Genomic DNA, 27129 nt, shown 5'->3' with positions numbered 1-27129 from the left:
AAAATTTCACCTGAACACACGCAAATTGCAAGCACTTTCACACAGTCAAACGTTTGGACCCACCTTCTCAACATTTATTCTTTATTTTTTTTTCTTTCTACATTGCAGATTAATATTGAAGACATCAAAACTATGAAGGAACACATATGGAATTATGTGGTAAACAAAAAAAGTGTCAAACAAACCAGAATATATTTTATATTTATATATATTATTAACAATGCATTTGAGAGCATTTGCAGCCAAAATACCAACATTTTACCATTGCTTTGTAAATATACTGCTGAAGAGGTTGGGATTCAATAAATGTCACTCCCACGAAGGGGAGTGGAAAAAGTGGCACGCATACATTTTTGTGTCTGTCCCACACATCTGATAAAAGTTATCTGGTGGGCCAGTTTAAGCCAACCACTGCCCTCTACTTTGGGCTGTTTAAAAACAGTCACATTCCCAACAAAGTTTCATCTATGATAATGTAAACATATACATATTAAGCTTGAGACTCAGCACTTCAATGTAGTATATACATTATTTGATATCAGATTCAATTTGCAGAAAAGCTCAAATGATGTGGGACTCTGCCAGTACTTATAATATGGATGGAAATCATCAGATTAGACTAGTCCCCCCTTGATTCAAATCACTAGTTGAAAACAGCCAACTGAGATTCTTCAAGTTGGGTAATAGTTTCCTTCTAGGGGCATTTTGGTAGCTGGAACTAGCTGCATAATACTGCTTAAAAAGGTAAAAACCTAACAGTCTGTTTGCTGAAGATGTTTACAATGCAAACCCAGACAGAGGGTGAATCTGGGTTGGTCAGACTTCTCCATTCTGCTTAGAATTGGTGAAGTTACAGCTCAGCATCTTAGTACATTGTTACCATTTTTGGATACATTAGCTTGGAGGAATACATTGGCTTGTCAACTCTATTACATGCTTGTCACTGTCACTCTGAAAACCCACAGAGTGCATTTTAATAATTCATATTAATATATGTATGTGTCAAATATGATTTGACTGACAAAATTCTTGGTTTTGTACCGACCATGATTAGACTTACTGAACTCATATTAGATCATTACTAGTGTTAACACTGTTGTTTGAAACTCATATCACTCAAACTATTTTCATATTCTCTGCTAACCTTGCAGCAAACCCAGATACCAGACTATGCCGAGCTGATTGTTAAGTTTTTGGAGGCACTGATTGATAGCTACCTGCCGGCAGCTGACGAGGAGCGAGGAGAGGAGCAGTTGAGGACGCCCACCTCCCCCTACCCGCCCACCAGTCAGAGCCAGCTCAGCATCACTGCCAACCTCAACCTGTCCAACTCTATGACTTCACTGGCCACTTCGCAGCACTCACCAGGTCTCACTAGGTCTCACTGTAGACAGACATGTTCACTCAATGTGTGACATCCACACTTTATACTATGATATATCAAGTTTCCCTTAACTCCAGAAAAGATTGATTTCTAAATGTCTAAATGGTCATGTTGCCTCAATAAAGGCAGGGAGAAAGCAAGATACTTATTACACAGCAAGATATATTGTTTAAGACATATTGGAACAATACAGGAGAAAAATTAATGAAGTACTGTTTTTCAGGTGTGATTAGCACTTGAAAAGAGATGTCACTTTTTAGTTTTTTCTGACATTTGCTTATTAATGTCGGACTGCTACCGTGTGAGAGAAAATAAAGTCAGTGAGGAAATAATAAGGAAACGTCAGTCGAACATTTGAGCTTGTATGTAAAAGGAAGGAAATATAAAAACATGACTTCAGTGCTGCAAATAAAGTGTCAGCACTTCACTGGATAAAAGTTTTTTCTCCTTTGAGTCCAGTTTAAATAAAACCAAAATTAATATATATTGTGTTTGATATTTTGCCATGGAGAGTTTTAGTTTCTTTACATCTCTGTTATGAGCTGCTTTCACTGTCATGTTTCTGACAGAAACAGATCATACTCTCTTTGTATCAGGATAGAATATTTAGGAATGACAACACTGTTCAGTAATTCACTTTGAAGTAAACAGTTGAAGCATGATGTTGCCCCCTCCGCTTGTGACCCACTGAGAAGGAGCCGGCAGTTCACTTTAAACCACCAGTTAGGATTTAGGGGAAACTCAAATAAAAAAAAAAATGTAGATGCTTACCTGAACTGTTCACAAACAGTGGATAATTGCCTCAAATCAAGCTTTTAAAATGGTGTATTTTTTGTGTGTTCCCTTTGGTCATCCAGGCGTGGACAAGGAGAATGTCCAACTGTCCCCCAGCTCTGCTTTATCCACCGGGGGTCGCACTCGCCACGGTTCAGCCAGTCAGGTCCAGAAGCAGCGCAGTGCCGGCAGCTTCAAGAGACCCAGTATCAAGAAGATTGTCTGATCCACCAGAGAATGCCATCCCTTCTATTCTCCCAGCTTCCTCCATCTCTTGTTTCTCTCTGCCCCTCCTTCATTCTGCAAGGCCTCATACTAAACTCAAGTTTAAAATGTCCTCCCTCTTCAACTTAATTGCTTTGGCAGTAGAACAAGTGATATTGTGTTTGGCATTGAGGAGAGTTTTGCTTGAAATATTTTATGTGAGCCAGCATATGGTGGAGGACAAGGTTCAGTTAAATTGTTCCTCACTTCTGCAGTTGACATCTTTTTTTTTATTACCTTTGTATATGGAGATAAGTCTTTTGGAAAACTGGACATTAAGGTTGAGATTGGGACATGTATTGACTGTACCACATCCCTTTACCTTTCTCATGACTAAACAGTTCTCGTCGGTGATATGATCCAAAATGACGAGACATTCATCCTGGTCCTGCTTTTTCATGTCAGTCCCCCTCTCCCACTTCTGTACATATTTTACATAGACAGATTATGTATAACCAGTCCCTAGTGCTAATTTCAATGTTGACTTTTTCTCCATAGTGTGCCTTGGTCAGGGTTTTTCATTGTGTACAATTTGTAAAGTAAAAGAGTAAAAAACCTTGCTAAGGATAAAGAACAGGTACTAATTATGGAGGTGAGCCTTCCATATCACCACATGTTCACACAAGCTGTGTCATGACCAGCCTCCAATGATCGTCAAATATACAATCATCCATATACCCTATTGCCTAAAAGTATTTATTCTGTTTTGCTAGATATTGCTACACAAATCTTTAAAAAGCGTTTCAAAGTTTAAATATGAAGGTTGTAAAAGACTAGGGGTAACACAACAGTGCAAATACCGCCAAGCTTTTTTTGTGTTTTTGTGCAGATTTATTAACCTATGGAGTATTTTAATGTAGGTTACTATTAGTATGAACTGAATTTTCAGCAGCAAAGCATTTTGATTTGTTTACACAGTGAAAAAAAAAAGTGTAACAGGCAATAATCCTCAACTCATTTGTCAACCACCCATTTTATTTTTTACAGTGAACAGGAGCAACACAACACTGTTTATGTGATAAATACCTTATACTAATTACCTCCAGTGACCATTTTGAACCAAAAAGGGCCAATGCACAGTTAATTGTTTTATCCCTGTGGTCTTTTAAATGAAAAATTTACCTAAAATAAGCTTTGACAGTTTTTTGTATACCCCTTACAGAGTAAAAACAATTTTTTCTTCAGAAATATAGTATTGATCACCAATGTTAGGAAGTAGACTCATTGTGCGGTAAAAAAATTATATGCCACATTTCTCAAAAGCCTTGATCAGTTAGCCTTAAATATGAATCTGATCAAAGGCGTTGTCAGGACAAGTAATCTAACGTTAATGTTCTTGCAGCTATCAACATTTTCACTCTGAAAATAAAAAATGTCATGTATTGTCTAATTCCAGCGCAAGAAATGTGAAACACGAACACAAATCATCAGTAGGGAGTTCAGCTCCCTCCCTTCAAGAGATTCCACAGCTCCCACAAATAAGAATGCGTCCATTGAGTGTGAAATTGAGATTTTCCTTAAGATCTGTAATTATAATCCCCCAGGTTATTGGTGGTGCAGACGGGATTTTCAAACCAACCCATTCAACCCCCAGAGCACATGCTCTGTGTTACAGTAGAGGGAAACAGTAGTCTACTTTCAACAACTGTTTTGGGCACATTTACTTCTCAGCTACAAATAATCAGAGTCTATTCTCAAGAAAACTGTAGTATTTCAGATTTTTTTTCTGAACATTTCTCTAAACTTGCAGGCAAGTCATTGGCTTAGACATCACATTTTATTAAACACACAGAAATTCTAGAACTGCATATGCTTCTAATGTACACCATACACAAGGCAATCTGAGGCAGAACCCAACACACCGCCCTGACCAAAAACAAATTTTGATTTAGGTTAAGTGTCATCCCAGAATTTGTCCACCAGAGAGCATTTATTATTTGCACCGTAAAATGTTCAGCTGATTTGCAACGTTTAAAATGAAATGATGGGAAAAAAACTGCTAGTGTTGGCAATTTATTTTACATTGGTTTGACTTAATTGGTAACTCATCAACAACATGATGGTCATTGTGATGGATTATGTCAGCCAGCAGGTTGACTAAAATATCTGGAAACTAAAGGGCTGCCTATAGAGTAGAGACCTACTGACAGATTCAAAACACTGGTTTATTGTAAACTGGCCGACAGGTAGCAGCTGTGAACACATTTCTATAGATTGAGTTTTGTTCAGTTGACCAGGTGCACAATGAGATTATGATTATCAGTGCTACACTTGCGCCCTCCATCCACACCACAGATGTGGTTTATTTGTTAAAATGCCTCTATCCTGCCTTATCAGGTATTGCACAACTCAGATTATTTTTTATTTGTCAGTAACAACTTGCAACAACATGCTGCTCATTCAATGTGCATGTGACGGATGGAAGCATATATGATCAGTTTACCATTTGAGTTTTTCTTTTTTTAAGTTGAATGAAGAGATGTTTAAGTTGTGTTTTTCAGTTCATTGGGGGCTCGAAACATTCATGAGATGAATGCTATGGTGAGGGGTATTTTCATTAGACAGCCTCAGAAACAGTATTTTGTAGTTCAGGCCCAAAGAACAGCATAAAGGGAAAAATGTGTGTAGTAATAAAGAGAATAAATAAGCTGGTCCACTTAAATCTGTGGAAGTGGATCGTAGCCTGAAGAATCCTGATTGCAAAGGTCACATTCAAAAGGATAAACAGCATCCTGTCACGGAGACATGAATCTTACAAAGGGGGGTATTATCAAACACTTGAAAGGTGTTGATGGTGTAGCTTCGTTGGAAATAAGAAAAGTTTAAAACCATTCAATGTCAGCCCCTGGCCCTACATAAAAGTATGAGTGATTTGCAGCTTGTACGTTTTGGAAAGTAATAACTTATATATGCCACAAGTCCTATTTAATATGGGTTTTTTCAAACTTTAACAGAAACCACCCCGATTCCACAGAAACAGAACAATACTTAATCCATCCCTCTCAAACAATTTCACAGGCACTGTTATTAAAGCTATTCTCACTGATATTCTTCAAAGAAGTGTCAGCAAAGCCCAAATAACACAATTGGCGAATGTAACCAAACGCTACGATGAATAATCTGAAGGCAAGATTTATTTAAGCACTGTTTTATCAATTTCCTTGGTTTCCAGGTTATATTTATATTGGTATGTGAATGGAAATACTAGGGATTATATATCCTTAACCCCCCATAAAAGCGGTTGACTTGCACTAATTTAAAAACAGTCATAGCTTTGTTAAGATGAAAACAAAACCTCCAAGGGTGGCATGTTTTATTTGATGTTATGCAAAATCTAATGTTTGTAGAGTATTAGTCTGAGCTTTGTTTTTAATGCAGTATGTGGGATAATTGTAAATACTTTGTGTACAATTTAAGATGGTATATTTACCACACTGTATATACATGTGATATTGTATCATTTAGTTTTTTGTAAAGCAGTTAGTTTCTGTATAATAATCAAATTGAACTATTCCTGTGTTAGTAATAAAATGTTTTTCTCTCCACAATGGTTGAATCTATCTGAATGACACAGACAAGCTTTTATTTTACAACACAGCAAGATAAACAAAAAAGTATGACTTTACTTGTGAAGGTGAAACATGTTGGAAGGTGAGTTTTTTTCATTATTATTTTAAACTTCAGATTTCATCAGTGTTGTAAATACAATTCCAAATACAACATTCCTCAAACGACATTTAGTAAATACAATTATAGCTATGGGACCTGCCATGCCTAGCAAGACGTTGGACTGGGTGAGCAGGCAGCAAGAAGAATGATGCTATATGCCTAAAAAAAAAAAAACTCACACAAAGCTTTTATGAACAAACTTCACAAGAGGCCTCTCTCCTAACCGGAGAGTGTGTTTTGCTGAGCTTGCCACAGGTGATAGTAAGCTGGCCACACCTAGTGCGCCCTGTGTATAAAATAAGGCCCAAGTGAAAAGATGGTTCTGGACGATCCATTCGAATTGCTGCTTATGTTAGATACATTTGTGGGACATTATAAACCATTAGTAAGGACTGTGAAGATCCTTTACTTAACATGGGTTCTCTGCATATAGGCCCTATTGACCTCCTCACTCCTGCATCCGACCCAGCTCAAATTTCACCAAAGAAGGATTGGAAACATGAACTTAGTGTTTCGGTAGACAGTGATTTTAAAGAGACTCTAGCCCTGGATTTTTTACATTATAATATATTAGAATTTCTATCCCAATTATTTTATCTTTATCTGTGCTAGTCTGTTTGTTGTCTTATACAGACTGCTTCCCTGAGAACAGTCTAATAATGCTGTGCCAGATTGAGCAAGTGTGCAGGAAAAGTAAAACAATTTCAGAGTGAAGAAGTCAAGAGAGAAGTCAAGGGTGCAGCAGTCTGACTGCACATAGCAAGGGACTTTAGAATGCATAAGTAAAAATGTGTGAGATGGTCAATAATTGCATGGCTACATGGATAATGCTAAACTTAAATATAGAGTATATTTATTGCAAACAAATAATACATTTTAGCTTGCATAAAACACTTCAAACATAGGTTATTTGCCTGCAAAATAACTTATGTTTCTGTTTACCAAATCTCTAGTTTCTCACTCAGAGTTGAGGAACAAATATAACACCATACCTTATTAGCATACCCAATATCTCAACAGCTGTGGGACCACAACCAGCAATACGCATTTCTTTAAATGAACTGTGACAAGGTGTTGTTTCCCCACCCCCTACGTCCTCTGTTTTCCGGGAACACTAATAGGCTTCATGTAGAGTAATGTGACCAATTGAATCAACCTCACCCTGGAGCTGAAGGCTGCAGATCAGAGGCGCAGAGAACAGCCCACTCACACAAGCTCCCAGACTGAGAAAACTTATCAGGAGTGGCACTTCATAATTTTCTGCTCAGGACTGCTTTGGGATTTTACAAACTGTCCTCCAAGGAACTAGTGGCATTCTTTTCATAAGCCTTAGCATTTTTGCCTGCTTGGCAGACCTCTATTTAGCTCTTTGGTGAATAGCTCAGAGGGCCCCTGTGTAGTCCTGCCTGCAGATCCAGGTCAGTACACAATCCATTGTAATGATGTTGATATCCAGGACAGTGCGTGAGTCCAGCTGAAGTCATTGTTCTTATCACTTGTAATAACATCTATGGTGTGGTATGTGAAGCAGCCTAAGGTTCATGTTACTTGTTGAATACTAAATACAAAAAAAAAAAATTCAGATCACATTTATTACACTAATTTATACTATATAGACTTTGATAGCAGCAATTATTACAGTAAATACATGTTTTTCTGTTTATAATTTTCATTGGCTAAACTTGGCTTTAAGTGGCGTTAAAAGGGAAGGAAAGAGGTGAACAGCAGTAGACTGAAGGTGAAAAAAACTCTATGCACCCCAAGATGGCCATAAAGGGATACTTGGTATAAATTAGTGCTTAACTGTATGTTAACACGGATAGCTTAATGTGAAAATGGCTCACCAGCCCTCAAGGGCTTTATGCTCCCCAGAGCAGTTACACAAATTGTTGTCTGTTTGCATCGTCATAGATCTGAAGAAGTCACAGCGAGACAAGATATCCTAATATCAAAACATACAAGTAATTATCATTTTCAAGCTGAGATTAAAGATTTAAAATTGTACTTCATTAAAAGCAAGGAAGCATATACAAATTCATCAAAAACATACATGTGTGAAAATAAGCTAAAACACAATACAGGAAAATTTCCTTCAAGCACCCCATGATCAACACCTAAAATTAGCATTTCTCTAATTATTATCATAGTATTAGCTGACTGATTGAACTGACTGCATTTCAATGAACTCTGTAAAGAATTGAATATCATCTACTATGCATAGAGAAACAGGATATGCCAGCATGGAGGGTTTGAGCTTAATGTGACAAGTAGCAACAAGTACTTTACACACAACAAAGTCTAATCTGTGTCCCTGTCAATGCGGCAATACCCTAAAAGAACTGAATGAGGATGCGAACGTCTGTAATGAACATATCTAGAAAGTTTGATATACCTCATTATATATAATGCTATACCTTTATTTAGTTTCCATTGGGTAAAATTATGGTTTATATCTTGGCTATAATAAATGTTTAACTTTTACTTTGTTTAATTTAACACTTGACAGTTACAATACTTCCTGAATTGAAAACATAATCCAGACAGCAGTTGCAGATCATCCGAAACATATTATCAGTGGTGTATAAATGCTCAGTTTTATTGATTCTGTGAGTGAAGAGACTATCTCTCCACAATGTTACTTACATATTCCTTAAGTGCTGGGAATGGAAACCCAAAATATCTTCGCAGGAGTGCAACAAGGTGCTGATGAATGTCTTATGTAGCTTGCCCTTACCTCACCGGCCAAGATCAGAGCTTCAACTACACATGAAAGGGAAATTATTAGTGGTGCACCGATGTATCGGCCGTACATCGGTAGCGGCCGATATTTTGGGGGGGGAGGTCCTCGTCCGCGGCGCCTCACGGTGGCGCTGGTATGGGGGGGCCGTTGGAAGGGACCGGGTACGGCGGTCGGCGGTGGCGACTCTGGACGTGTGACGGGCCCTTCTCGCGGATCAACTCAGCTACGGCGCCCGCTTGGGGAACCCTCCATTCATGCAAGGGCCCCCCTCTGGCGGTGCGCCTCGGCTGGCGCCAAGCAGCTGACTTAGAACTGGTGCGGACCAGGGGAATCTGACTGTTAATTAAAACAAAGCATCGCGAAGGCCTACGGTGGGTGTTGAAGCGATGTGATTTCTCCACAGTGCTCTGAATGTCAAGTGAAGTAATTCAATGAAGGGCGGGTAAACGGTGGGAGTAACTATTGGCACTCAAAATAGGTCAATCTGAGTAGGGCAGTTTTAGACAAGGTAAATAGGTGCTGTTTTGAATGAACCTTAAGGTATTTTGACCAAAATATGTTTCAGACAATTCATTAAGATCCCAATGAACCATATCAACTTGTGGTAAAATGGGCATAATATGTCTCCGTTAAATAAAGTTTAGTTAAACCAAAGACTGTTTCATAAATCTGATTGAATTTGTGCTCATTAAAAGATAAGAGTGATAAAGGGCTGAAATAATTTTAAATTTAAACATCGGTATCAGCCAAGAATTTCCACATCGGTGCATCCCTAAAAATTAAAAAACAATACTTAGACATATTGTATATCTTGTATTAATCATAGTTCATTATCAGTAGCCACCACGATCAGGATCCACCACCTAGATCTGATGCCACCATAGTCCACAATCCACCGTCAAGGAATTGACAGCCAGTTGCTTATATCATAATTCTTCTCAACAGCAGACAGTTTCTAGGAGAAGATTGCACAGGGGTGCAGCTTCTGGTCCTCAGCTGAGTCCTGGGAAAGAACGTCCCCCACACATGTGATAGAGGAGCCCACCTCCACTATGAACTGTCTGGCAGGATTGGGGAGAGTAAGAATGGGACCAACGGTGAAGCTTTACTTGAGCTCTGGAAACACTGCTTCAGCAGCTGAGGAACAGGAGAATTTACACTTGATAGAGGTGAGGACAGTTACGAGGACTGCCTCGGACCTATAACTCTGGTTGAAACGTCCATAGAAGTTTGCGAACCCAAGGAAGTGCTGCAGTTGCTTGCAGAATGTTGGCTGAGGTCAGTTTATGACTACTTCCACCTTGGCTGACTTCGTCTGAATGCCTACATCCCCGAGCATAAATCCCCAAAACTGAACTTCAGACCCACAGAATTCACACTTCACTGCGTTCACAAAAGGCTGGTTTTACAAAAGTCTCCGCAAAACCTTCCTCACATGATCCTCATGCTCCTGGAAATAACAAAATTATCGTCAAGATACACAAAGTAGGGCAGAGTTGTGGACTCGAGTCACCTTACTTGGACTCGAGTCAGACTTGAGTAACAAGTTTGATTACTTCAGACTTGACTTGACAAAAATTACTTGCAACACGATAAAATAAAAACTGACATAGTATGTGTGTTACCATTCAGGAAAAGTTGCATGAATGAGTGATTGGTAGGGCATTTCAGGGAGTAGGGCCTAGCCCAGCATATCACATCCATGTTGCGCCTCCTATTCTGGCTTCCTGTCTGTCACAGACTTGTTTTTAAAATCGTACTTTTAAGATTTAAATATCTTAAAAGACATGCACAGTCTTATTTATCAGAACTTTTCTTATTCACATTCCAGTTAGGGAACTGAGATCAGCCACTCAATTGCTCCTCAACAAACCTCAGGCAAGTCTAGTAACAAGAGGAGATCGCGCATTCGCAGTGGTCACCCCAAACCTGTGGAACAACCTACCAATTAACCTTAGATCTGCCCCGTCTTTACCACAATTTAAATCACTTTGATGTATGTTTAATATATTACTTGAACTTTAATGTATTACGTTTTTACTGAAATGTAATGTAATTGCTAACAGGACACCTTGGCCTACTTTAGAAAGGGGATAGGGATGGGTGAAGACATGCAGCAATAGGCCAAGTCGGAAACCGAACCTGCTGTCACTGCAGGTCAACTCAAGCCTCCTCATGTGAGATGCCCCTCAAACTTTGTGTGTTGTAAGCTTCTTGGCACACCTACGGAACCAGGAAATCAGAATGCACTTTAGCTCATTCAGTATGTCCACACCCCTTGTAAAGTAATTGCCTGTCTTTGATTTATCTGCCTCTAGCTGAATCCATACAAATGGCAGGGTTTACTAGACCGTAGCCAAAAAAGCATCTACCTAGTGTCTACCCTTAACAGGTGGTTAATTTCTCCCCCAGTAATGGGTAGAAAAGAGAGGGAGCATGCAGAGCAGACCCTGGTGCCAGCAACATTTCATCCCAGAGGTTGATCTGGGAGGCATGCAGCAAAGGGCCAGGTCCAAACTGAAACTGCTGCCACAGCAGGAGTTTCCTTACGTGGGGCACCTGCTGAACCAGGTCTCTGAACTATATTGCCTTGTTCTTATGGAGAGGAAGAGTCAACAATCATTCATTGACTTCCTAAGGATGGAGCCTCTACACTTCTGCGTTTGGAACATCTCTTGACCTTATGTTGGCTGCTTTGTCAGACAGCCATGGCACCTCTACAACTAGGGGCGAGTAGAAGAGGGGGTCAGACATAATTTTATTACCAGCTTGTACAGGCTGTTGGAGCCTAGGCCCCCTGTATTTTGGTGAGGACTGCTGTTGTTCCTGACAATGAGTCCTCAAAATTTCCAGGAACTGTTAGGGGTGAGATTTCATCTCCAGAACTTTAATGTGTTGGGTCACCCTTTGCCAGTCTAACTCTATTGAGTTATGCATTTGTGCACAGCCCCCCCATTTTTTCATGTGGTTCATGAGGGACTACTTGCACCATGGCTGCCTTAAGAAGCAGTATTCTGATTTTGAATTAGATTCAGTGTTTCATACATAACTGAGGGCTATGGCCATGCAAGCCAATGTACCTTGTGAATATTTACGCACCTTGACAGCAGGGGATCATAGTTATATACATGGAATATGTAGCGGGAATATCACCGGTTTGTGATATTAAAGCAACGTGTAGCCATAATGATCTTATGTTGTGAAACTCCTTTAATAAACCAAAATTATATACTTATTCTGAATTATAGATTATTGTGTAGGACCAGTATGATTTTTAATGAAGAAATATTCAGCGCTTTCTTTCTCAGCATTGGATAGGTTGTCTATGTGTTGAGTACAGTGCTGGAGTCAAGACAGGGTTAGAAGAGCTTATTAGTTTAGATTGGAAGCTGGTGGAAAGATCTATCCACACCTGTGAAGTTAAATCATTGACCACTTGTATATAAAATGTTTAATGCAAAGGGAGTCTTGTTGGAAAGCAGCTACTTACAGTCTTTGTGCAGCTTCCTGAATTCATGTAGCCAGAGATCTTGCCATTCTTGGCACCATCATGCCTGTATCAGCGATCAAATCAACACTCACTTAGATTAATCAACCCCCAGCCAGCACATGGCTTTCATGTCCTAACATTGCTGATTCCCCCAGCCTCAGCAAAAAGACACACTTCTTACCTAAAAATCATCCCCTACTGCACATCATTTAAGCTTATATAGCACATACTAGTCAAGATTCAAGATTCAAGAGTTTATTATCAAATGCACAACAATAACATTAAGCAGTCACAGGCTCTCTTCTAGCAATGCTCAAGTAATTCAAATAGAAAATAAAATATATATATCTAAATATATATATACAGCTGAAGAAAAAACAATGTGCAATTATGTGCAATAGTGCAAATATGCCACGGTGCTGGTTTAGTGGAGTTATTGGAGTTCGGAGGAATTTAAAAGTCTTATGGCCTGGGGGTTGAAATCGTCAGCCAGATGGCAACAGGCAAAAATGTTAATGGCTTGGGTGAAAGGGGTCTTTAATGATCCGATTACTCTTCTTCAATTGGTGTTTTTTTCTGAGATGAACACAGAAATTGCTCAGATGCTCTGTTGAACTATTGAACTAACTAAAAAAGAAGTAATTCAAATCCAAGCCAAGTTTTTCCATTTGTGATTTTAAAGTTTAAACAGGTATTTTGATATAAATTATTTCATTGTAGTAGGTTTCTTTAGAAACAATAATACTGATTATATAATGTTAATTCAATTAATTTTTAAATTACATCAAAACTCATACCCTCACACTAACGTTTAGGTTTTGCTGAGTTTTATGTGTCCGACTTTTTATTTATATGTTCTAACTTGCTAACTTCACAGCAAATACTGTGAAGCTACTTGTCCATAAAGAGTTCATGCATAAACTGCTGGTAAATGTATATTGTAAATGGTGCAGATGAGGAGTTGAGAGCCATGCCGTGCAGTAAGTTTAAAGCCCCCCACAGTTGAAAGACACATTCCTACTCTGCATGTTGCTGTGTTCCTCAGACAGATTCCCAGCTGGGACCTGCTGTAATCTCCTGGCAACAATATTGACATAGAAATAGAAACCCTGGAGAGGGCAGAATTCGAGTCTGACTGCCTGCACATACATCTGGTGCTCAGAGTGCCTCTAAACATATGTCCTCTGTACTTCACAACAATCACATTTTGTAAAAGGCGAAACTGTGCCTTGGAATCTCAAGGTTAACCTGTCTTTCAAGTATCAGTATACAGTTTCACCTTTTATGGAATGTGATTGTTGTCAAGTTTTACCTGAGGTTTAATGAAAAGATGGTTATCAATATCATATCTTTTTCCTAGGACTAGCCAGGACTAGCCTACCTTAATCACTCAAATTCAATCAAATTTTATTTTTATAGCCAATATTCACAACTCATAGTTTGTCTCATGGGGCTTATGAGGCTTAACTAAAAGGACCTAATAAACTTGATTCTCAAATAGTGCATTGCATGGCACCATACAATGTACTATTCCGTGGTGTTTCTTATTATGGGTGCATAGTGGTGCAGGCACCACTTGGAAGTGCATTGCATGGCGCAACTACTATTCCGTAGTGTTTCTTATTCTTATTTCTACTTCCTAAAAGTTTGGACCTCTTCTCCTCCTACAAATAAACCTGCGGAATTACATCAAGAATTACGGAATGGTATGCTATGTGTTCTATAAGAAATGTGTCCAACAGTTCGCTCAAAGATCGCGATAACGCGACCAAAAACGATGAATGGTACTCAAGCTCTTTCTACCAAAAGAGCGAGAGGCTGAAAATCTGTGTTTTTTGCCCCTTTTTCCGTCACTCAACTATTCTCAAATCCCCAAACGGAGGTCCTCAGACATGATTTATTTTTCAGATATTTGAGGTTGTGAGACTGTTTCCTTCGCAAACATGTTACTCTCAAATCTCTCGGACCTGTGCTTATATCCGCCACGAGAAATCGAGGAATTATTTCCGGATCCTTCTCCCTTTGGAGCCCCATGTTAATTCTAAGTTTTTTTGAAAAGATTAAAACTGAAAAATAGGATTCCTGTATTAGTGTGTATGAAGTGACAGTGATGGCGCCACCTGGTGGTCGGTGTGAAAATGAAGTATAAGCAATCGGCCCCAAAATTCTGTCACATGATCAGAGCCCTGACCTGAGGAGATCTATGCAGCGTTATTGATAGCGCCACCTACTGATCAAGTCTGTCGCCCTCTCTTTTATACCAGCCAGTTTCTCTCTCTCTGGGTCTGTCTATCTCTCTCTTAAAGCAGCCAGTCTGTCTCTCTCTCTCTTTCTCTTTTATACAAGCCACTCTGTCTCTCTCTCTCTGGGTCTAAATCTATGGGTCTCTCTCTCTGTCTCCATCTCTCAAATTGACACAGTCTGTCTCCCCCCCCCCTCCCCCCCCCCCCCCCCCAGTGCATATTACTATTCCGTGGTGTTTCTTATTCTTAGTTCTGTGCCAAAAAGTTTGGAGTGCTTCTCCTCCCACAAATTTTGTCACACATTCAAGAGACCTATAAATAACCCTGCGGATTACGTTGAATGAGGTGCTATTACTTTAGTAGAATTTCGTCCAATTGATCGCACAAAAATTCGCGATAACGTGGCCAAAAACGTACAATGGGAGTCAAGCTCTCTCTACCAAAAGAGCGAAAGGCTGAAAATCAGTGTTTTCAGACCCTTTTTCGTCACTAAAACAATCTGTCACTGTCTCTGCGTCACAGCTGCTTCGTTAGTGAAGTCTCTTACGCTGGGGAGGAGGGCCAGAGGGAGAAAGGGGGACAGTGAGATCTATTTATAAACTAGTTCACAGGTGTTAATCAAAACTGTAGGTGGTTCAGTGTGTAGAGCAGAGGGACAATGACCCAGAGCTGGAGGGATCAAGTCAAGGTGAGGGCAGGTCTAACATTGTTTTTCAGAAGGGGACTATTGAACTCTTTAATTATACAACCCTCAATGATTTGAACTGCAATGTGATTGGCTCTTCATCAGATCCTGTTTTAGTGTGAATGAAGTGAGAGTGATAGCGCCACCTAGTGGTCGGTCTGAAAATGAAGTTTGAGCAATCTGCCCCAAATTGGACACACTTCATCAGATGCAAGACCTGAACAAATATATAAGTGTGTAAGAAGTGATAGTCATAGCGCCACCTAGTGGTCAGTGTGAAAATGAAGTTTGAGCAATTGGTCCCAAATTGCACACACTTCATCAGATTCCTGACCTGAACAGATATATTAGTTTGTATTTATTGATAGTGATAGCGCCACCTAGTGGTCAGTGTGAAAATGAAGTTTGAGCAATTGGTCCCAAATTGCACACACTTCATCAGTTTCCAGACCTGAACAGATATATTAGTGCCTATGCAGTGATCGTGATAGCGCCAACTAGTGGTCAGTGTGTAAATGAAGTTTTAGCCAAAATCCCAAATCCTGTCACATGATCAGTGCCCTGTCTTGAAGAGATCTATGAGTGTGTATGCAGTGTAAGCGATAGCGCCCTGATCAAGTCTCTCTCTCTCTTCAACCAGTCTCGCTCTCTCTCTCTCTCTATTTCTCTCTCTCTCTGGGTCTCTCTCTCTCTCTCTCTCTCTCTGGGTCTCTCTCTGAAACTGGACCATTTTCTTTCTCTTTCTTTCTATCTCTGGGTCTCTGTCCCTCTTCCCGAAAAAACAAAAAGTCTCTTTCGAGCCGGCAAAATTCTAGGCACCCATTCGGAATTTCTGAGCAGGATTTCTAGTTTGTAAGGCAGAGAGAGTGGCTCCTAGAATGATAAGGCCAATTTTTGACTGTCCAAGACTTTTGTGTTCCCTCAACTATTTTAACCTTCAGGAAGATTTTGCTGTGGATGGGTATAAATTTTTCCTAACTCTCAAAATCCAAATGGATTGGACAGCTGTGGACTACACATGTTCAAGTTCAAGTTCAAGCTGTTTCATGGCTCAGGGCTGTAACACTCAAGGGCGCCAGAGTCAGAGAGGATTTTAGAGGCGCTGTCACTGTCTGCTTGGTTATAACCAGTTATAGTACTCAGAGATGCTGTGGTCATAATCTGAGCAGTCTAGTGGATGGTAATGTATCTGGGCCAGAATGTCAAAGTGTGGCTTCGTACAGCTTCTAATATGGGAATGCCTATATCTGGGAAGTTGGTGGACATGGCTGTTACACTCGCTGCCTTTCGTCAACCCCCTTTGTTCTGTTGTGAGGGTGAAGTTTTTAGGCGGCAATGTACTTGAAACCTTGGTGTTTGTTTTGACAGGCTCAGTTGTACCTCCTCTAGCCTTGGAAGTAACAACAGTTTCCCAAGCCACCTATGTCATCTTCTTGATCTGCTGCATTTAATGTTTACCTTGCTGTGTCATCAGCAGAGGTGTAAAGTAACGAATTACATTTACTCACGTTACTGTTATTGAGTAGTTTTTTTGTGTACTTTGTAATTTTTTGAGTAGTTTTTGAAATGGGTAATTTTACTTTTACTTAAGTAGATTTTGACTGAAGTATTGTACTTCACTACTTTGGAATTACATCCGTTACTGAGTGAAAAAAATAAACATAGTTTAAGGCGCAAGTCAATTATCACTGCAGTGGTATATCCTGCAGCGTGGATGACGTTCCCTCACGTGCACGTTCAACATATGAAAACTGATCGTAAAGTTCACTGTTCGCGAAAAATATGCGCGACATGCACAACACTGCACATGGAGCACCTGCAGAGCGGCTGCAGAGACGCGGGTTCAGACCCCTGGCTCCGGAGAAAGAGCGATTTGTTTACTCCTCCGCCGTTAAAGAGATGCGGACGTCAAAACATTAGTTCGGCTGTAATATTAGTTCCGCCTCGCATTTTCCCCTCCCGGTCGCGCACACCACCTGTTATGACTCTGCGCACCACACAGTTTGAGAATCACTGCGCTACACAGGGCCGGACCTAGCACATTTGGCGCTCTATGCAAGCTTCACCCCCCCACTTATATTTGTAAAGAATCTCCTTAATTAAAAATAACTGTTTTTGGATTGGATTTATGACCCCTTGTCCTTTTTTGCACTGTATAGGAGCGTCCCCCATCAATTTGTTCGAAGTAACTAAGTAACTTTTACTTAAAGTACATTTTAAAATTAACTACTTTTTACTTTTACTTGAGTAGATTTTTAGATGGGTACTTTTACTTGTACTTAAGTAAAATTTCATCAAAGTAATTGTACTTTTACTTGAGTACAATATATCAGTACTTTTTACACCTCTGGTCATCAGTATGATATGTGTGCATAAACATGGATGAAGGTTACGTAAGAACAAGGACTTGAAAGTGTTGTGTTATTCTAGGCCTGATGCATTCTTTCCCTGAAAATAGACATGCCTCAAACTTCTGAAGTGATCTCTAGGATTTCCGCAACATGAATGTTTAATTTGGGATGGTGTAACGATGGATGTTATCTTGTCAGCATTAGAAGCGAATTTCTCTAGTGCTTGATAGAGATCTGTGTTGTTATTTGTGACACTGGAAGGAAGTGACTGAATAAACAGCTGTAGAGCTGGCTAATACCCCCTTCGGATAGTCTTGCATGGATAAATGTGTCAAAAATAAATGTGATAAATGTATCAGTAGTTGATAAGTGTATGAAGCAGAATATCTTCTGGAGGATAAATTACATGTGTCGTCAATGTCAGTGTCAGAGAGTAGGAAGTTAGGTGGCTGTTCCCTCTTCCTGTCAGTGGAGGCTCAGGAGGGGACTTATGTAATTCCCAAAGACTTAAGGTCGAATGGGATTCTGTCCCATCTTGGGAGTGAAAAGGGAGTTAACTATTGGAGGAGTGTGAATCGGAATAACCAGAATCACATTGGCTGAACAAATGATCTGAGGCCGGGTCTTTTAATCTAAGTTTTAACAATTCCTCCTTGTCTGAATAGAGATCTGACTCATCTAAATGCAGATCCTCTAAATAGTGCAGGGCTTTCTCATTAGCCATGTGAACCTCCTGGAGGAGAAAAACATTTTGCAGCCTTGGGGCTTTTACCTCCTGTTCTAGGGCTGCTTTGCTCTGACAGACAAGGTTGATTTGCCTATGGACATTTAAAACATCTCAACAATGGACCCTTGGATGCTGTTTGTGCATCACACCTGTCGTTAAGTAGTGTGTCTACACTCACTGAAGTTCACCTTGCTGATGAATATAGGATAGCCAGGGGTCAGGCTCTGTGCTAGGGAAGAGACAAACTGTTCCACACAGGGTTACTCCATTGTTGGGTCCGTAATAGGAGGGTTAGTTTTACAAGTTTTAATATCAATAAAGCAGTGTGGTTGGCTTTGGTGTTGCACTGGCATACACCTTGTAATGGAGTTTTAGTTGTACACTAGGCTTACTGAAAGCCTAGTGTACAACCAAATTACCAAATTTCTTGGTATGTTAACTGATATGCAGAGCAGTGATAGTTATTCAACACAGGGCTGGAAACACAATGTGGCTCTTTCTCAGGCTCTCTTATTCAACTAAGGCTGAAATGCTTGGCAGTAACAGCCAGTTACAATTTCTGTTTCATAGGGCCGGTGACACGCTATGTCCTAATTAAAAAGCACTTAACTGGGCTTCCGGTTCCGCCACTGAGAGGATGACGGCTTAATTTTCGAGCTCCCTGACGGTTTGGTTAAATAACCCCAAAAATCTGTAGTTTTTTCAGTCCCAGTGAAATTTCTCTTTAATAATGGAAAAAGGGGTTACTACAAGAAGTAGGACGACCACAAATGTGATGGAAGATACTCCTGAAGTGAGACAAGACAGCCGAAGCAGCTCCCCGGGCCTGTCCACGCGTGTCGAGGAGAGCTCCGAGGCTAGCCTGCGGAGCATCCTCAAGGAAGTGCGGGACTTCAGAAGAGATAACAAGGTGCAACTCACTGATATCAAACACAAATTAAAGAGAGCAAACGACAGACTGGACGAGGCAGAGGGTAGAATTGAAGAAACTGAGGGACATGGCCTCACAAGGGTTTCCAGTCACGGTGGTGAGGCCCTCTGCTGCTCCGGACGAGGAGGAGACCCGGCTCCTGTCTGAATGGCAGGTGGTGGGGAGACGGCGTGATCGCAGCGGAGAGAGGGAACCCGGCGCAGCGGAGGGCTTCACTCAATCCCAAAACACCCAACGCTCAATACAAAGAAAATATACAAGAATTCAGAAGGCGATCCCCCTCGACAAGAGACTGATGACTCTTCATAGAAGTTCAGATAAGTTGCAATTGACACGAGGGTTATTCATTTTGGTTATTCGCCCGGAAGACTGCCTTGGCGTTTAAAGCAGGCGATTACTCCTACAGTTTTATTTTCTGTCAAATTAAAGGCTTCGGGACTTGTTAATTGGCTTGTTATCCATGGTTTGATCTAGTTCAACCTTGTTCAGATCCGCGCCACCATGAAGCCACTCTTTAGGGCCCCACCACCGACACGAAGTGGGCCTCTCCCGTATGGGGACTTTGACTTTAAAAAGTCCTTTAAGGCTCATTTGAATCGAGCCTCTACACTGGAAACGACTGTTATAAACCGTTTCGGTTATGTTACGTTCCAAATCGTTTCCCCTTTCTGTTTAGATTGTTTTTGTTTTTTGGGAGAGATATTTTTAGTGTACGACTTTTATAACATCAGAAATCAGTAGAGGTCTTTTTGTGATAATCAAAGCTGTAAACTATGAATGAGAACGTGCTAAAAGTTATCTCATTTAATGTGAAAGGAATTATGAGCCCAGCAAAAAGAAGTCAAATATTATCAAAAATGAAAAGGGAAAAAACACATGTTGTGTTCTTACAAGAGACACACCTCAGCCCATCAGAACACAAAAAATTGAAGCGAATGGGGTTTTCAAAGGTATATTATTCATCCTACAAATCAGGCCGTAGGAGAGGGGTAGCAATTTTAATATCCCAAAAAGGATCATTTGAACATCTGTCAAAGGTAACAGACAAAGAAGGGAGATATATAATAGTCTCTGGAAATATAGATGCCATTTTAGTGTCATTATGTAACATTTATGCCCCCCCTGGAAGTGATTTTATTTTCTACAGAAATATATTTGATTTAATGATAGGGGCACTGGGAATCGTCATAGGTGGTGGAGATTGGAACATCCGTATTAACCCTAGACTAGATTCATCTAAAAACTTAACGACTACTCCACTACATAGAAGAGTTAACGCTCTAATGACAGAGTTGGGCATACTAGATCTATGGAGAGACTTTTACCCATCTGGCCATGATTACACTTTCTACTCATGTCCCCATGATACATACTCAAGAATAGACTATTTTTTTGTGTTGAAGAGAGATCGCCATAGAATGTATAGCTGTGATATTGGAAGTATAGATGTATCTGATCATGCACCCCTGTCTTGCACTGTACTTATAAGCCACAGAGTTGGAAAAACTTTGTGGAGGTTAAATACAAGTATTCTAAACAACCCACAATTTAAGACCCAAATGAGCAAGGAAATAAAAACGTATCTTGAAGAAAATGATAACAGGGAGGTTGACTCAGCTATAGTATGGGATGCCTTAAAAGCAGTCATCAGGGGGAGAATTATATCTTACTGTGCCCATGAAAAGAAACAAAAACAATTAAGACTAATAAATCTTAGTAGAGAATTAAAAGATCTTGAGACACAGCATAAGAGTGACCAAAAAACGAATGTGCTGATTAAAATAAAGAAAGTAAGAAATGAAATAAATATATTACATTCACAGGAAATTGAAAAAAAAATCATATTCACAAAACAGAAATATTATGAGTCAGGACCAAAATCAGCAAAACTGGCAAGAAAACTGCAAAAACAACAAGCGGATAGAACCATATACAAACTAGGGCTACGTTGTAGCACTAACGGGCCCGAGCACAGGCAATTTCAAGTCTGCTGCGGTCGGGGAAGAGAGAACGATCGATGACCAAGCGCACGTCTCTGCCTTGCGTGCGTTTTAAGCTCTGCAGCAACAATAAACGCTTCACTTCCTGTAGCCAGCAGGTGGCGCTAGGATTTTAAGTCATGGTGTCTTTGTAGATGTCATCAGGTCGCGACTCTTGTCTTACATGTCTAGTTTGGAGTTGATTGGACCAAATATGTCCAAGATACAGACGCTCATGTTTTGATGGCATGTGATCAGACTTTGACTCCATGCCATGGTCAGAGTTTGGTGTTTTCCTATTTTGTAAAAGGTAAAAATAGCAGTTAAATGTCAACGGTTGTCTTTATTGTCATTCTATTATTTAATAAATGCAACAAACTATAGTTTTTATATCTATTAAATGAGTATATATATATATATAACTTTATAACCTGTGTTATCAAATATGTTGTGCGGCACCAGACAGCTTTAAATTGGGGGAAGAGTGGAGGAAATAGTAAAGGTTGCCTACCCCTGCCTTAGGTGACACAATTTGTGCCTTGGTCAAACCATGATCCTACACTGCCCTCTAGTGACCTAATATTGCGGTACAAGTAGGTGTGCCGGCAATATAAAGCCACTAGAGGTCAGTATAAGACCATGAAACACAGACATGGTTGAAATGAAAACAAGTCTTTTCATTTTGCACATCAAGCTTTTAAGCCTCACCACGGTCACACGGATTGATTAAAAGTTAAAATTTTGATAACTTAAGATCTTCATCTTGTTTTGTAGAGTCTCATCTAATTTTTAAGTTGATCTGATGAAAGCTCTCCGAGTAGTACATAAAAACATAACACATACAAAAAAAACACATTTCCTGTTGCCACCAGGGGGCGCTGTGATTGTAAGTCACAATTTCTGCACCGATGTCTTCTGGTGGCGACTCTTGTGGTATGTGTCTAGTTTGGACTCGATTGGACAAAATATGTCTGAGATACAGAAGCTCGTGTTTTGGTGGCGTTTTCATCACAATTTGCCGCCACGCCACAGGCACACGGCATGACGAAAAGTTGTTTTTTTTGATAACGTTCAATCTCCATATTGTTATGATGACAGTCATTTACATTTTAGGCTGATCTGATGAAAGCTGTACGACAAGTACATCAAAAAAAAAATATGGAATATGACCAAAATGGCCACTAAAGTCAAACTGGCGGGCTGCCTGTTGCGTTTTTCATAATGCACTGATGGACTTTTTTGTGCATCTAGTCATGATACAAAACAGTATTTGTTTTTTTGGAGGATCGGTGATTGCTAAATGAGGGGCTTTTCCGTAGGTGGCGCTCTTGAGCCATTTTGCCACGCCCTTTTCAAAATACTCCAGAATACGTACATTTTCGCCGCCTTTGAATTTACTGGAAACTCCTACAACTTTTTGAGCACATTAAAGCCCTCAAAAAGCCAATTCATTTACGCAAGAGAAAAATAATAATAATAATAACTAGGGCTACGTTGTAGCACTAACAATTTCATGTCTGTTGCGGTCGGGGAAGAGAGAACGTTCGATGACCAAGCGCTCGTCTCAGCGTTGTATGCATTTGCGCACTGCTGCAAGATAAACGCTTCACTTCCTGTAGCCAGCAGGTGGCGCTATGATTTTAAGTCATGGTGTCTTTGTTGATGTCATCAGGTCGCGCTTCTTGTCTTACATGTGTAGTTTGAACTCGATTGGACCAAATATGTCCATGATACAGAAGCTTGTGTTTTGATGGCGTTTAGTCACATTTTGACGCCTCGCCACGGTCACACGGTGTGGCGAAAAAATTTTCAGTTGATCTGATGAAAGCTCTCCAAGAAGTACTTGAAAATAAAAAACATGGAATATGGTCCAAATCGAAAATGGCGGGGTTCCTTTTGCGTTTTTCAAATTTCTCAGAGCGCGTTATTTGTGCATCTGGTGATGATACACAACTGTTCAATTTCGTGAGGATCAGTGAATTCTAAATTAGGTGTTTCTCCATAAATGAGGGGAAGCTCCGTTGGTGGCGCTGTTGAGCCATTTTGCCACGCCCATTCTTCAAAACCATCTGAATATCTTCAAGGGAGGGGGGCTGATGATACACACATGTAGTTTGAGGGAGATGGACCCATGAACACGGAAGTTAAAGCGTTTTCGTGTGTCATGGCGAGCTGATGTGACGCCCCGCCACAGTCAGACAGTGTGACGAAAAGTTGTTTCTTTGAAAACTTTAGATCTCCATCTTGTTGTGATGACACTCGTCTAAATTTTCAGTTGATGTGATGAAAGCTGTACGAGAAGTATATCAAAGTAAAAGATTATGGAATATGACCAAAATGGCCACGAAATCGAAAATGGCGTGCTTCCTGTTGCGTTTTTCATATTGCTCCGGCGCGTTTTTTGTGCATCTGGTGATGATACACAACTGTCTTCAATTTCGTGCGGATCAGTGAATGCTAAATGAGGTGTTTCTCCGTAAATGAGGGAAAGCACCGTTGGTGGCGCTGTTGAGCCATTTTGCCACACCCATTTCCAAATACCCCAGAATACGTACATTTTCAAGAGGCCCATAATCTGCCCTATAGATGTTGAATGCATTCTGTAGTGAGAACACATTCAAGCACATGTCCTACACCTCCATGAGAGGGGGGAGGAGTGAGAAGGGGGAGGGATGAGAGGGGTGAAAGGGGGTGGGGTAAGATGGGGGCGGGGTGAGAGGGGGGCGGGGCCTTCAAAACAGGTTGATCTGAGGAGGTCTGTTTTAGACAGAGTAAAAAGGTGCTGTTTTAAATTATCCTTGGGCTATTTTTACCAAAATATTTTACAGACATTTCATTAAGACCCCAAGGAACAATATCAACTGTGGTGAAATGGAAATAATATGTCCCCTTTAAAGCGAATATGTCCCCTTTAAGCGTTTTCGTGTGTCATGGTGAGCTGATTTGACGCCCCGCCACAGTCAGAAGGTGTGTCGAAAAGTTGTTTCTTTGATAACTTTAGATCTCCATCTTGTTGTGATGCCACCCGTCTAAATTTTAAATTGATGTGATGAAAGCTCTCCGACAAATAAATCAAAGCGCACGATGTACAAAAACAAGACATTTCCTGATGCCACCAGGGGGCGCTTTCCTTTTAAGTCATGATTTCTAGGTAGATGTCTTCCGGTCGCGACTCTTGTCTTATATGTGTAGTTTGGAGTCGATTGGACAAAATATGTCTAAGTTACAGAAGCTCGCTTATATTGGCTTTTAGTCGAACTTTGAGACCTGACCACGGTCACACGGTATGATGAAAAGTTTAAATATTGATAACTTTAGATCTTCATCTTGTTTTGTAGTCTCATCTAATTTTTAAGTTGATCTGATGAAAGCTCTCCGAGTAGTACATAAAAACATAACACGTCTTAAAAACAAGACATTTCCTGTTGCCACCAGGGGGCGCTGTGATTGTAAGTCACAATTTCTGCACCGATGTCTTCTGGTCGCGACTCTTGTTGTATGTGTCTAGTTTGGACTCAATTGGACAAAATATGTCTGAAATATGGAAGCTTGTGTTTTGATGGCGTTTCATCAAACTTTAACGCCACACCACGGTCAGACGGTTTTGCTAAAACGTAATCCTTCAATAACTTTAGATCTCCAATTTGTTGTGATGATGATCGTCTAAATTTGAAAGTGATCTGATAAAAGCTGTACGACAAGTACATTAAAGAAAAAATGTGGAATATGACCAAAATGGCCACTAAAGTCAAACTGCCGGGCTTCCTGTTGCGTTATTCATAATGCACTGATGGACTTTTTAGTGCATCTTGTCATGATACACAATAGTGTATGTTTTTTTTGAGGATCGGTGAATGCTAAATGAGGGGCTTTTCCGTAGGTGGCGGTCTTGGGCCATTTTGCCACGCCCTTTTCAAAATACTCCAGAATACGTAATTTTACGCCGCCTTCGAATTTGCTGCAAACTCCTACAACTTTATGAGCACATTAAAGCCCTCAAAAAGCAAATGAGTTTAAACAGAGAAAAATAATAATAACTAGGGCTACGTTGTAGCACTAACGGGCCCGAGCACAGGCAATTTCAAGTCTGTTGCGGTCGAGGAAGAGAGAACGTTCGATGACCAAGCGCTCGTCTCCACATTGCCTGCGTTTGCCCTGTGCGGCAAGGAAGATCGCTCCACTTCGTCTGGCCAGCCGCTGGTGCTGAACTAGAGGTAAGTAACCTTCAAACTATCCAACATAACCTATTGCTTTATCTATCATCATATGCTTACATGCCTCAAGTTTTTTGTAATATGTAATTGTTATAAAAGTTACCGTTTATTTATCACGTCTAATGAACAGATTGAAGCAAGATAACTCGACAGTCTTGTTTTGGTTGTGACATTATTATTTTTTTTAATGAGTTACTATCACATGAAACGTACACGTGTAGCGTATTGATAGTAACTGTTTCACCAATATTCTGATACAGGATGGTATATCCGCCATTACTATTTTCACATCGTTTATTTAGTCTGTCATGGAGTTGTAGAGTGAATTAGACAGTAGTGATAAGATTATAATGTCCACACATCAGTGTTGTAAACACTTCTCCAATTAATTATATAATTATGTTTTCACACTGAGGGAAGTGGAGAGACTTGATGTGGACTGATGTGTACTGATAAGGTAGAAAGACATTTTATGTATTTGTTCAATGTTGTATTTCTTTCAGCACTTTTATCAGAAGGGACTTAAAATATGTACATTTAACCATGAGGATATAAACCAAGACCACAGTATAACGGTTCTATCTGAAATCTGTTGTGCTTTATACACAACACAAAACATTCTTTAACAGTGCGTTTTTTCTCTTCATAGATGAAGAACTTCAGCACCTGATGTCCTCAGCAGCAACATGGTGGAGATCTGATTTGATACACTTTAGATAAGAACCCAGTGTTTTATATTTCTGCTTTGCCATAAGAGACAGAACATGGTCATCACAGCTGTGTCCTTCAGGCTCGTCTGTCCCTAATAAAATGATAGGAAACATGAAAGTGATCGTCATTATTGTAGAGGAAGAGTTACATATGAACAAAGTGTGTAATCTTATTTTCTGTGGATATTCAACTGTGTATTTGAATATGCTTTTGGATTAAAACGTGCACTACTATGACAATGAATGTTTTTAATGGAGCTATTTCACATTAAAAGTATTGCATTATAATTTAATACATTATGTATTATGTAATACTTTGATTGTTTTTAAGTAATGAAATCAGGTCTGTACCTGGAGTCAGTGTTCAGTCTGGTTGGATTCAAGTTGTGTGTCAAGTTGGACCTTCTAGAGGAACATAAAACCAATACACAGATATGTAAAGTCATACATGGGCCAGGTTAAGTAATTAACAGACTTTTACATGGTAAAAATAAAATATTAATTCAAAGTTAATCAGATCATAACCATTTCAGATTAGGAAATAGGTAGTGCATATAAGCCTACAAGTCTGTATGACACTGTCTGTTCTACTAAAGTTACAAGGCTATGACTTACTCATATTTAACAAAAGAATTCAGTGAAGTCTGTCTGAGATTAACGATTTAAATACTGAAGGTGGGAGACCGTTTATTTTTCACTGTAACACGTGACAGGACATCAACACTGTGACTCTGAATAAAGAGCCTTAAAAGACGTAGTGCTCCTTTGAACAGCTGCTCTTACAATGTGTAGCAAGTGCTAAATCTCCATTAGTATAATAGTAACAAAAATCACCCTTTACATAATTGAACATATATTTTCCATTTGAACCCCTTTAACACAGTTCAATTCAGGAGCAAAATATAACTTATACAGTATTTATTAGAGCTAGTATTAGTAAACAGATCAAACAAATGCAGTACAACACA

The 27129-nt window shown here is 39.9% G+C and overlaps 1 protein-coding gene across 3 annotated transcripts in view; it reads left to right on the top strand.

Annotated features, from left to right (window-relative positions):
* Nucleotides 1-5970, top strand: part of LOC133951805 (neurofibromin) — a 154431-nt gene extending 148461 nt beyond the window's left edge. For all 3 annotated transcript variants that reach the window (XM_062385986.1, XM_062385985.1, XM_062385984.1), the window contains exons 56-57: nt 1152-1368; nt 2242-5970. In XM_062385986.1, the coding sequence (XP_062241970.1) occupies nt 1152-1368; nt 2242-2384 (360 nt within the window). In that variant the 3' untranslated portion in view covers nt 2385-5970. The remainder of the gene's footprint in view (nt 1-1151; nt 1369-2241) is intronic.
* Nucleotides 5971-27129: the final 21159 nt, after the last annotated feature.

The sequence above is a fragment of the Platichthys flesus genome, chromosome 4 (assembly GCF_949316205.1).
Source record: "Platichthys flesus chromosome 4, fPlaFle2.1, whole genome shotgun sequence".
NCBI lineage: Eukaryota > Metazoa > Chordata > Actinopteri > Pleuronectiformes > Pleuronectidae > Platichthys > Platichthys flesus.
Note: the sequence above shows the minus strand (reverse complement) of the source record. Positions and strands in the feature narration are given on the sequence as shown.